The sequence below is a fragment of the Opisthocomus hoazin genome, chromosome 2 (assembly GCF_030867145.1).
Source record: "Opisthocomus hoazin isolate bOpiHoa1 chromosome 2, bOpiHoa1.hap1, whole genome shotgun sequence".
In the NCBI taxonomy this organism is placed as follows: Eukaryota; Metazoa; Chordata; class Aves; order Opisthocomiformes; family Opisthocomidae; genus Opisthocomus; species Opisthocomus hoazin.
Genome location: NC_134415.1, coordinates 31,871,011 through 31,883,926, shown reverse-complemented (window position 1 = coordinate 31,883,926; position 12,916 = coordinate 31,871,011). Strand labels below are relative to the sequence as shown.

General features: G+C 41.2%; 1 protein-coding gene across 2 annotated transcripts in view; it reads left to right on the top strand.

The window, feature by feature from the left end:
* TP53BP2 (tumor protein p53 binding protein 2) overlaps positions 1-12,916 on the top strand; it is a 49,911-nt gene that overhangs the window by 29,849 nt on the left and 7,146 nt on the right. For both annotated transcript variants that reach the window (XM_075413064.1, XM_075413065.1), the window contains exons 6-15: positions 1,817-1,991; positions 3,415-3,596; positions 3,974-4,138; positions 4,527-4,764; positions 6,536-6,664; positions 7,058-7,194; positions 7,988-8,477; positions 8,828-9,609; positions 11,478-11,615; positions 12,195-12,328. In XM_075413064.1, coding sequence (XP_075269179.1) covers positions 1,817-1,991; positions 3,415-3,596; positions 3,974-4,138; positions 4,527-4,764; positions 6,536-6,664; positions 7,058-7,194; positions 7,988-8,477; positions 8,828-9,609; positions 11,478-11,615; positions 12,195-12,328 — 2,570 coding nt within the window. The remainder of the gene's footprint in view (positions 1-1,816; positions 1,992-3,414; positions 3,597-3,973; positions 4,139-4,526; positions 4,765-6,535; positions 6,665-7,057; positions 7,195-7,987; positions 8,478-8,827; positions 9,610-11,477; positions 11,616-12,194; positions 12,329-12,916) is intronic.

Genomic DNA, 12,916 nt, shown 5'->3' with positions numbered 1-12,916 from the left:
AAGTGCTTCAAACCATAGCTTTGTAATGGTTCTGCAGCACCTTCAATGTGATACTGTGGCCCATCAAAATAGCCAATAAAACTTTATTTCTGTTTTATGGTAAGAATATGAAGAAGATGCAACTATAAATGTAAAAAATCAGTCAATCAACCAAGTGATCACAGTTTTCACTTGAAGTTTAGCAGCACAGTTGATACCTATTCTGCCTAGGTTAATTTGCCAAGGCAGAATGTTGCCCTCTTCTCAGTTCCAGCTGAGATGTGTTAAATATAAGACAAGCCTAAACTTTCAGACTTCTTGGCTGTTTCGCTCACAGGTGATGGTAATAGACCATGGCCTTATAAATAACACTGTTGTCACTATATATATGAAACGAGAAATAGGAACATTATATTTACTGTAAAGGGAGTCATGCAAGATTTAAAAAAAAATTGTGAGTTTGAGTCTGGCTAGCTACCCATTAGGTAGGTGTCTGCTGCCTGTGGTTTGCAGAAGAGTAGCCTTGTGGGTGTCACGCTGGAGAATTTTTCACTTAACATGCCTCTCTGGAACAAACCTGCTTTCCTAGATGCCGTTTCAAAGAGAAGCTTTCTATCACCTCTTTCCTGGCTTCTGAAATCAGATGCAGTATTAAAAATAGATTCTGAGGGTGAAAAATACACTTTCTTTTTAGACACAAATGGTAATATCTATTTTCTGACATTTTCCTGAGTGGGATTGACTCTAAACTAGTGCATACACTGCAGGTGCTGCCTGGAAGGCTCTTCCTTTTTTATTCAAAGTATATAAGAGTCTCTGTTTCTAAATATGACTGGTGGGGTGTAGTTTTGGGTTTTTTGTTTTGGTGGTGTGTGTGTTTTTTTTTTTTAAAGTGTGGAGTTCTAATGTTAGCAAGCAGTGGTAGTCTTGGCTGTTAGTGGGTGCTTGGGAAAGTCTTAGTAGTTCTCCTGCCTCTGGAACAACCTATCCTTGCAGAACTGGAAGCCATGTGTAATGGTGTGTGACTTCAGGGAAGTGTCTATAGGTGATCTGGTGGTTTCTTTTAGCTCTGAACTATAGACACCTGTACACAGAAACTGGTAGCAAACCATCCTACTCTAATACTCTTGGAGAGGCAAAAGGATTCTCTCGACCGAGATGATGTCTGTTGTATAAGTGGGGGCCAGGTAAATGAGAAGGTTTTCCCATGTCTTGAATTCTCCTGTGTTGTGATAGCAGTGATCGTTACCAGGAAATGGTAAATTGTCAGAGCTTGGTGTGCAGTGATCCCCCATCTGAAGGAGGTTTTAGCAGAACTAGAAGAAGCACAGAATGATGAAAGTGGTCAATAATTTATGGAAGATCTGTTGCATAAAGAATGTCTAATATTTTCCAGTATGACTTACAGTTGTTTAATATGTGATGTATGGTAAAGATCTGTAAAGTTCAATCAGCATGTAGAAGGTAGAGAGGAAATAATCCTTAGCTTTTGCAACTCAAGAGGCAAGCAGTGATTAAATGAAATTGGCAAATGGCATGGAACATGAATGCTAAAGTTTTTCTTAGGCTTCCAAAGATTTTGAGTAATATCATGGAAGAAAAATTTACCAAGGGCTGTTAGACATGGATACCACCTCTGTTTCCACAGGCTCTTGTACTGTAGAGGATTATATTGGGCCAGAATTTGTATGTGCTTGCTCTGTTCTCTCAGGCTTCGCTTGACACCCTGGGAAGTCAGGATACTGGGCTAAAGCTGATCTGCGCTGCTGTGGTGTTTTTTTCTGTCAGTACCTTAACGTAAGTTCATTGAAAGAAAAAAAAATTGTCTTGACTGCAGGAACAGCGTCTGAAATTCCTGAAACAACAAGATCAGCGACAGCAACAGCAAGCTGCCGAACAGGAAAAACTGAAGCGATTAAAGGAAATTGCTGAGAATCAGGAAGCCAAACTTAAGAAAGTGAGAGCACTGAAAGGCCATGTGGAGCAGAAAAGACTCAGCAATGGGAAATTAGGTGAGTTGCTTCTTGGGGAAAGTAGCCTGTGATTTTTTTTTTTTTTTTTCATGAAGGATGGTTCTTGGAACTCTAAAATTTCTGTTGAATTCTCTGATTCAGAGGATGTATTTACAGCGGTCCAGGAGATGTTAATCTTAACAATTTCACATCTTATATTTACCAAGAAAATTCCTGAATAACCTAAAGCAAAATGTATTTGCTTACTGTGTTTTAAAATATCCCATAAGGGCATTTTCACTCTGTGTTTTGAGCCTAGCATATCTGCTCTTTAATTTTGATATAGGTAATTTCCTTAGTCAGATACCTTTATGTACCGCAGTAACTTTTTCCGTCCTTGATGTTACCACCCCACACATTTAGAGTGTTATTTCTTCTTGGCCTATAACAAAGCTTGGCATGATACTCATGTTACCCCTTATGCAAAAGGTAACTTAATGGCCAAAGTGGCAGAGTATTTCCATTTAATTGCGGAAATCGGACTAGTCTCTGGCTTGCTACAGTACTAGTGGGGTGCTTGCAGTTCAGCATGTTGGTGCAACGTTAAATGTTTGTTTCAGACTCCATATCAACACACATTCTGCTGCCTACCTTTTCATCCTCCCTCTATACATATTGTACAGAACTTGTTAATTCCAGCCGGACTCCAATGAGAACATATTGTTTTATTAAGAAGCACAGTGCTTTGCTGATAAAGTGTTTTTCTAAGCAGAGAATGCATTTGCTGTTTGGGTTCTGTTGCATAAAATAAACATCAGTTTAAAGAAATGGAAGGATGGAAGAGTAATACAAGATCTTGGAGCATGTGTATCTGTTTCCCTGCACCCTCCCCAGCAGGTCTGGTCTTGGCACGTGCTTGAACTCTTACGGATTCCTTAAACTTTGTTCTGTAATGCAAGAATTTTGGCAGTGGGAGCAGCTGATGACAGCTGTTTGTAATAGACCCTAAAAAGCCCTCTGAGTCTTTGTTTAATGTAACAGCTTGTGTGTTTTGTCATGGAGTTCCTATGACCTAAATTCAGTGTTCTAAATACCATAAATATGCCTTGTGGTTGAATGAGTGTCTTCCTGCGGAATTCAGCATTAAGTGAGTTTAGGCTTCTACCAGATGAAATTCAGCCTGATAATGTGGTTTTGTTTGTTTCCATACTTCAGAAAGTTAAAATGTTCTTTTCCCTCCTCGTCAGTGCGCTAAGTAGGTAGGATTTACATCACGTTGCAGTGCGTTTGCTGTTACAAGTGCTTGGAGGAAGAGCTGCTTTGCCAGGGCCCGTCAGTTTGGGGCGACCGGGGGCCGCAGCCTCTGTGCAGCGCAGCTCCGGGGGCCGGCAGGGCGCTCGCCGTCCCCTGAACCACCGCCTTGGAAGCAGCCCACGCTCGGCTGTTGCTCAGGGCAGCTATTGTGCTCTCTCGTCCTCTCCAGTGGAGGAGATTGAACAGATGAACAGCCTGTTCCAGCAAAAGCAGCGCGAGCTCGTGCTGGCGGTGTCGAAGGTAGAGGAACTCACCAGGCAACTGGAGATGTTGAAGAACGGCCGAATTGATGGTTACCATGACAACCAGTCAGCTGTAGCTGAGCTCGACCGCCTGTACAAGGAGCTGCAGGTAAGGCAATGCCATGAACCGCAACTCTTAAGGGCCAAAAGTTGGTTGGGTCGTTTCTTGCCTCGTTGGAAAGAAATCCCACTGCTCCCGTTCCTGACAGAACTGCGTGGCCGCCTGCGTGTTGAGGATGGAGGGTTAGTTGTACTGGGTTCAAGATAAGCAGGGGAAGGAGCACGCAGTGTATCTTTCCTGTCTGCAAATTTTGGAGACTAATCAACGTTTTCTGTGGAGAAAATAATCTGAGTTTGCCGGCATGACTTGACTTTTTAGAGGGCTTTTCTCTTTCTAACCGTTTCCTGTCCTGCATCCTGAAAGTTAATTTGTTTTGATTTTTGTTGTTTTCCCCTCCTCCCCCCCCGCTTTGTGAATTTATTCAGTTGAGGAACAAACTGAACCAGGAGCAGAATGCCAAGCTGCAGCAACAGAGGGAGTGTTTGAACAAGCGCAACTCGGAGGTGGCGGTCATGGATAAGCGTGTTAATGAGCTGCGAGAGCGCCTGTGGAAGAAAAAGGCAGCTTTGCAACAGAAAGAGAATGTACCAGTAAGTGCGGGATATTTAATAACAAAGAAATTAATTTCAGTCTGAAGTAAAAACTTGCTTGCGGGTAAGGCTGTTCAGATGCTACACTGCTTGTTTTTATTCATACGTGGTAGAAGTCTTGTATTATTAAAGTACTTTTCATGGTACGCTGCTGTTAACCTACTTACTCTTAATGGACAAGGACTCTTCTTATGCTGGCATGTTGTGTGGGGTTTTTTTTTTGCTGTTCCTACCTCATGTTTGTATCTCTTAAAGCTTTTTTAAAAAAGGATAATTAATATATTGGACTGTAATTCTTATTTTGTCCTTTTTGACTTCTGTTTCAAACTCCGATGGATGCATGCTGCAGTGTAACATTCTTCAAATTTTCTTTCTTCTTTTTCCGAAGGTTTCTTCAGATGGCAATTTACCCCAGCCAGTGGCTTCTGCTCCAAGTCGAGTGGCAGCAGTGGGTCCTTATATTCAGTCCTCTACTATGCCACGTATTGCTTCTAGACCTGAACTTTTGGTGAAACCAGCATTTTCAGATGGGACACAAGCTTTGCAGGTGCCTGATGGTCCACTAAAGACACAAACTCTGCCCAACATGAGAGCTGGGAGCAGTTCACAAGCTAAAGCTCCCGCAGGTAACAGTTTACAATTAATACTTCTTCTCCAGAAATGTTTTCTTATCTACCAGTTCTGTCCTTTTTCTTTAAAACAAATATTATTTCGGATGTCAGTCTTACTGCTTGCAGTTTTCCTGCCCCAGTGAATATATTTTATAAGCACTGAGGTTATATGGTTCAATGTGTTAGAAATTAAGTAATCCTCTTAATGAGCAGTTCAAGTTCTTATACAGCCTAGAATGTGGGAGGATTTTTCTGTAAACTGATGTGATTTATTTATTTTAAAATACTTATCAAAACTATACAGCAGTGTTTGTTTGGGTTTCTAGAGGCAGTTTTAGGACATACGTGGTAACAACCTGGCACTTGGACTTAAAAACTAGCAAAGCTGAGTTTTTTGATCGTGTGTCTTGGAAATGACACATGTAAAGGATTAACCAACGTCATAAGAAATATTATAAAGGAGGCAGTTTATTGTAGCACAGAAATAGCAATAAACTTGCTGACATGTTGATGGCGTAGGAATATGGGGAGACAGAAGTCCAACACCTGACTTGAGGCTTGGCCTCTTCTGCTTGGATTGCTAATGGAAATTTGACTGACTTCTCTCTGGGGCTTTCTCCTGTGAGATACAGTTCAGCTCCGTAGAGAGTAGAAGTCTGGAGAAACTGGAGAGTTGCAAATATCCCTTGTGTGCTGTCTTGGGAGGCGAAGACTCACTTTTCAGCTTAAGAGAAACTCTGATCTTCCCAAAAGGAAGAAATGGAAGCTGAGCTTGTAGAATAGTTCTGTTTATTTTTTATCTCCCTCCCTATATCTCCAGTTCTGGCAGATATTATTAAAGTAGCCACGACACAAAACCAATCCAAGTGTTTCATGCTGTACTGGGGAATGGGGACCTGTTTCATTTTATTTGGTTTGCAGATCTTAAAACTGCTGTAGTGGAATTTTTAGCTCTAGTCAGTACAAACTCTGAGTTTTTGCTATAGGAATGGGTGGTGCTGTGCTATTTGAACTAAAACATCACTCCTTATTTTTCAGCATTTGGGCAAAACGACTGCTTTTCTAGAGACATAGTATCTGATGCTTTGTCAGAATGAAACTTTTCTCCTGCTGCTTATCATTACTATTTGAATTTAATATCACTTATTGTAGTAGATAATTTAGAGTTTAGTGGAGAGAATTTGGTGCGATATTTGAACTAATAGCAAGTTGCAAGGATTTTCTTAATTATTTTTGAAGCAGACTGGATGTCTACTCCAGTGAACGTAAAGATCAGCTTTAATGTCGTGCCTATATGCCCATTGAACATACAGATGATTTTTCTACTGTCTTGGATATTGCTGGCAGGATCTGTTTATGCTTTAAAGCATCATGTTTTTCTTTGCACAGTAGATCTTTCTCATCCCTTCTTGCCATTCTGTCACCTTTAACTTATTGTAAACATCCAGGGAAAGTTTCTTACTAATTGGAAAGAAGGCAATCTGGAGAAGTTTCTTGTCTGAATAGTGTAAATGCAGACACGTGCTAGGACAAATAGTTTTGCTACTGCTTTGATAGTTGCTTTTGAGCTTGGTTTTGCATTCTCTTTTTAAAACAAACAAATGAGCAAAAATCTAAAGTGATAGAATTTATGGCAGTTAACCTGTGTATGATACTTGTACACCATCTAGACCTGACTGTTAAAAAAAAAAACCCCACAAACAAAAAAACCCCCCCAAAACACCTACCTGTAATAAATAAGTCAATAAAAACATTAGCTTAGTCTCTTCCACTTGTTCTCTATTAGGTTCTGTGGTCCCCAGTGGAAAACCTTCCCCGTCTGCCACTGACTGGAGTAGTTCAAATCCAGACAGTCACGCGAGTCAAGGATCAGCCTTGACTTCAGGAAAAGGAATCGTGACTAGTGAAGGACAAGGTATGTTCTTACATGCTTGACTAATCTTAAAATATGCAGAATCTAGTTAATTATATCTGTCTCTTCTAAATGCTTTGGTAAATGTGTCGAATCCATTTGAGAGCACAAAAAAAAAATCAAAGAATATTGCCAAATAAACTTTAGTTTGGTGTTGAAGGGATTATTTTTTTTAAATTGTTTCAGGTGGTGAAGTAGATACGAATGCCTTCATACATGCTCCTGTTTAATTTGCAAGCTACAGCATTTGTCAGGCCCTTGGGCCCTTAGTGCAGGGGAAGGATGGATGTGGAAAGCATCCCTGGTGTACGCTGTCTTCAGTATTGCGCAGAACAGGACTCTTACTCCACAGTTGTGTTGTCCTTTTTAAAAGTCTTCCTCTCTGTCTAACAACAGCCGAAGGAGAAGCTTTTTTACGCGACAAAGAGAAGAAAGTGCGTCCATTCTCAATGTTTGATTCTGTGGACCATTCTGCTGGGCTGGGCATGCTGAGAAAGAACCAGAGCAGCGAAGATCTCCTGCGAGAAGCTCAGGTACGCAGGAAACTCGAACCACTGCATTCTATCTGACAGGGATTACTACACAGCTTTTGATATATTGCTGCCAGAACACTCTTTGAAAAGTCCCTAGGTCTTGTTTTAAAAGACTATTTCTAAGGAAAAAAGTCTTTTGGGCTTCTAAGGGCAGTTGTTAACTCAAAGTCATTCCCTACAGTCACTGTGAAAATATACTTTTTGACTGAATACGTAAAAATGGCTATGTTACTTGTACTAGTGTGTATGCATGTATTTTTTTCCACAAAACGTTATATACACAGAGGCATTTACATAGGTGGTTTTTTTTTTTTTTAATCATTTACACACTTGTTTCACTGTTTAATGCAGCAGTGTCCTTCAGATGTTTGATTGCAGCAAGACTTCTCATTAAATCTTGGCACAAGGGCATGATTTGATCAGGTAGGGGTGAAGTAACAAAGGACAACTGGTGATGACAAGTGCTCCATTGAGAAACAAGCTTCTTGCCTACAGATGCTACTTAAGTGTCTCTGCTATCTCTAGAGAAATTACTGTGCCCTACCATTGCTTGCTGTTCTAAACAGAACTGCTATAGAAAGAATTAAAGAGAATGGCTTCAAAGTACAAACAACTGTGATGATGAAATGTTTGAAGAAGTCTCTTCATTTTCCAATGATGTTGTAAACAGTATTGCAGCAACAGCAGAAATGCTAGATACTGTGTTGTTCTTTGAGGATCTTCGGTCCTTTGCAGTAGAACTACTAGAATGTGTTTTGCTGTTTAATCTTAATTAGCTTCTTTTGTCTTTCAGACAGCCACTAAAAACATAACGAAGGTACCACCGCCTGTCCCCACTAAACCAAAACAAATAAACTTGCCTTACTTTGGTCAAGCCAGTCATCTGCAACCTACTGATGCTAAGCTGGATGGAAACCCGCAGAAGCTGCCTTTGGCTGTTGTAACTATGGGGAACAAACAGAAAGCAGTGGCACAGCAGCATTCCCATCCTTCTCAGCAGATACAGCAAAGAATTTCTGTACCTCCTGCAGGTCCTTCCTCTGGCCAGGACCAAATTCTTCCCTCATCCAAACAGGAGAGTCCCCCAGCAGCAGCTGTAAGACCTTTTACCCCTCAGCCGTCCAAAGAGACCTCACTCCCGCCATTTCGAAAGCCTCAAACTGTGGCTGCAAGTTCAATTTATAGCATGTACACGCAACAGCAGACTCCTGGGAAGAACTTCCAGCAGGCAGTGCAGAGTGCTTTGACAAGGGCACAGACCAGAGGACCGCACTTCCCAAGCAGTAAGCATATCTTCTGTCTTCATAAACCTCAGGCAGATGTACTTTCCACTTGGTCTGTGGGTACAAAGCTGTTCCTCTGGGGAATTAAGCAGGTTAATGCAAGTGTATGAATCTTAGGTGGATCTGGCATGTTGTATATCAGCGTTAACAAAGTGCAGAATATCTGTCTTGCATTTCCAAGATAACGTAATCAGTAAACCTGGTTACCACACTAATTCTGTTTGGTTGATCACATTATTCTGCTTCTTTGCCATAGGTAGGTGAATGAGGTTTTGTGTTCTTATTAGGTTTGTTGGTCAAATATTCACACTTATTTTTTTCCCCCCACCCTTCTCTGAACTGTTCTGCAGTGTATGGCAAACCTGTGATGGCAGGAGCTGGTGTACAGAATCAGCTGCCGCAGACAGAGAACGTCTACTCAAACCTCCAAGGCAAGCCAGGCAGTCCGGAGCCCGAGATGGAAACAACAGCCTCTGGTCATGAGAATCACGAAATAGAGCGAATACCCCGTCCCCTTAGCCCAACCAAATTGCTGCCGTTCTTATCCAATCCGTACCGCAACCAGAGTGATGCTGATTTGGAAGCGCTACGAAAAAAGTTGTCTAATGCACCAAGACCACTGAAGAAACGTAGCTCCATTACTGAGCCAGAAGGACCCAACGGCCCCAATATTCAGAAGCTGCTGTATCAGAGAACCACTCTGGCTGCGATGGAGACTATCTCAGCTCCGTCACATCCCTCCAAACAGACGGCATCAGCTGCCAGTCCTGAAAGCCCAACAGAAATCCCAAATCCGTATCTAAGTGCAGAATTGGAAAAAGAAACAGCTGCTTCTATGCCGGAACCGGCTATTGCTGAGGAAGCGGAAAACACACCAGCAGACCAGAGTGAAGCTGTTCTTCCCTCCGTACCTTTGGATGCTGTACCTGAGGGAATATCAGATGGTGATGAACTCACGCAGCCAAAAATGGAAGAACCGAGCCTAGAAGCTTCACTGCCGCTGGAGGTATACATGGAAGAATATCCTCCATACCCACCACCTCCCTATCCATCAGGGGAACCAGAGAGTCTGGGAGAGGACTCATTCAATATGAGGCCTCCTGAAGTTACTGGGCAGTTTTCCTTGCCTCCTGTAAGTATTAGCCTACAACTTGGTGCTCTGTCAATAACTCATCTCAAGCTCTGCCATAATCCTGTGCGTTTTATTGTAGAGCTTAACCAGATGTGGGAGAACAGTCGCACAATAGGGTAGGAGTCTCTCTGTGGGTATCTGTTCTGTTTGTGTGATGCCCTTGTCTCCAGAGTGAATGACAGGAATGAAAAGTCTCTGTTGTCTCTAGAATTAACGACACAATGAAAAGTTTAAAATGAAATTTGATGCACAAATAGTAAAACTCTTCTGGGATGTAAAAACATTCGTTATATAAGTCTGCCTACTACATCTAAGCTATGCTTCCCTCTTAAGGAAAATTAAAGCTCTTTTTTTTTTTTTTTTGAGGCACAGATACAGATTTTACATATCACTGATATGAGATGAAAATTAATTATCTTAATCTTGGATTGCATTTGTTTATCTGAAAGTTCCTTGCTTGAAAAACAGGGAGAAACAGACTACTTCAGTTTCTGCTTTAAAAACTCCTTTGTACGCATCAACTGCTTGCACTTCCTCTACTGAAATGTTTTCTGAATTTTTCTTTGGAACCTGATTTAACATCAGTCAGTTCTCGAGCTGCATCAACGTGGAGTCTCTTTAGGCTAAGAGTAGGCAGCATTTTAACATCTTGTTTGTTTTGGGAGTTTGTATCTGTGTGTGTGGTGTGGTGTTATCTCAGTGTTGTAGAACAGAAATACTGCTTTTAAGTTCCTCAAAGAGCTTCTTTTAAAACCTACCATAAATAGAATTTTAATAACTTGATATATGAAAGTGTTTTTTTTCCCTCCATCGCTTCATTGCAGAGGAGTTAAAAGCTTTAAATGTGCTTTGTAGCCTTCTGATTCCTTCACGGAATAGTCACTGCACGTTTTCATGCTTTTTAAGACTTTGTCCTTGCTCCCTTTTACAAGGAAGCTTGAGTGGTAGGATTTCCTAAATTGTAAGAACTAATTTCTGGTTGGTTTTGTAATAATTCTGCGATGATGAGAAGAAACCAACTTCTTGATTTCATATTTAAATACTTAGGTTGTGCTGACAGGCTCTTTCTTTAAAAAGCCTGTGCTTTTTGATATTCTGTATAAATCAAGAGGCGAAAGAGTGTTTTCTGGGAATCTCTTCTATGTCTTATCTTCACATGTTTGCTCTTGCAAAATATGAGTCATTTCTATTCATCTTTGCTTGGACATCTGTCAGGAATTTGCATAGCCTTATGAATAGTGCTTATTGCTGCTGCACAGCCAGCTGGGGAGAGCGCTGAGCTCACGCGTGCATATTCTCTAAAGGAAAGACTACAAACTCAGCGATAGAAATACTTGGTCTCCAGTATCACTGGGAGCATTGAAAACATTTCTACACTTGGTTCTATATTCTTTCTAAAACTATTTTCCGTAACTGTTTGTGTTCCTGCTAACCTCTGCTAAACTGACGAAGACATTAGGAACTTAACATTGTGCTTAAAAGGTAGTATACTTCTCGGAAGGTACTACTTGGTTTGTGTAACAGCTTTAAGAGCTAATGCTAAAGTAGTCGGAATAAAAAAAAAATTGCATTTTTTTCTTGATCTTCAGGGATTAAGAGTTTTATTATTTTGTTGATACGTTTGATCAAGGTGACTTCTGTATTTGAATTGAATAGTGACCTTGTCTAGAGATAAAGGCAGAGATCTTTCATAACATGCTTAACCTATTATATTCATAATGTGTCAGGGAACTGGTAGAAAATAGTCTAAATTTCATATTAAACAGTGCCTTAATTGGTCATTTCTGCTGTCATTCCCAAATAATCAATTCTGTATTCTTGTCCTTCCCGGGAAAAAAATGCCTGTAACTTGTGTTACCTTTTCACAGGGGAAGAGGACGAACTTGCGTAAAACTGGCTCTGAGAGAATTGGGCATGGAATGAGAGTGAAATTCAATCCCCTTGCATTGCTTCTGGATTCATCTTTGGAGGGGGAGTTTGACCTCGTGCAGAGAATAATTTATGAGGTACAAATGCAAACTTGTAAGAGGAGGAATAGCAATCCTGGTTCAAACTGGGAAGTCATAGCATTTCTGGACTGGGGAAGCTAAAATAATAGCGCACAGCCTAGATTTGCCCTTGAGGAGATAAGTCGTAACAGGACATGGCCACTTGGAGGCTGATTTTAACAGTGTTAAATCCACACTGGGTATTTGGCATCAAGACTGTAAATTTGCAGGACTACTTTTGCCTCATTTCTGTGTAGTGTTTCATCCCCTGTCTGGCATGTTATCAGGTAATTTAATAAGCTGCACAGTTAAATAGGCAAACATCAGAAATTTGTTATGAATGTCTTTACTAAGTTACCAGGATGCCATTCCTCTGAACCACTTTAGGTTCTCACTATCAAAAGGCTGTAAGCTTATATGTGAGTCTTTTTGCGAGACTGGTGACTGCTGTAGCTTTCTGCCTGTTGCTCATGTCCTTTGTAGAAGTATGGCTCAAAATCGTATTTTGGAATAAGACAACTAATTTTTATACGTGAAGAGGTGCTTATTGTAGAGAGTCTCATCGAAATGTGAATGGCTCCTTTTGTGGCTGAACAGGTTGAAGATCCCAGCATGCCCAATGATGAAGGGATTACTGCACTGCACAACGCTGTGTGTGCTGGACACACGGAAATCGTGAAGTTCCTGGTGCAATTTGGTGTGAACGTGAACGCTGCAGATAGCGATGGATGGTAAGGCTTTCTTTGAGTGGTACCTTACAGGTGTTCTCCACAAGAGAGCTGCAGCCTGGGGGCTGCTGCAGGTCCCTCAGAAGGTCTCTCACTTTGCTCCTGTAGAGCTGGCAGTGACTTTTCCACAGCAGAGCAACAGCAGTTCTCTGTGGGGCATCATATGAGAATGTGCAGAGGAGAGAATAGCCAAATTATACTAATATTTCCTATATGAAAAAAGTGTCTGTCTGAGGCCCAGTAGAGAGGAGACAGTTGTTGGGAAATCACTGTTTCTCTGAGATCCTGAAAACGGCTTATGCATAGTGAGCTATTTGCTGAAATTCCCAATGTCCTCTCTGTGAGAGAGCCTGTAGTATACATGTGGTCTGGGCAGTATCTAGCCCTGCAAACTCTCCTCAGTTCTTTGCCCAATACTTGGACAACTTAAAAACAAAAGAAAGCATAAAACCACAACCTACAAACTAGGCTTGTAGCTCATAATGGGTTACAAACCCTTCTTACATGTAGCTAGGGAGCTTATTTACAAAAGACTAGGGGCAGGGGGCAGTGATTTTACTATTATTTCTGCCTATAACAAAAGTGTCTGAG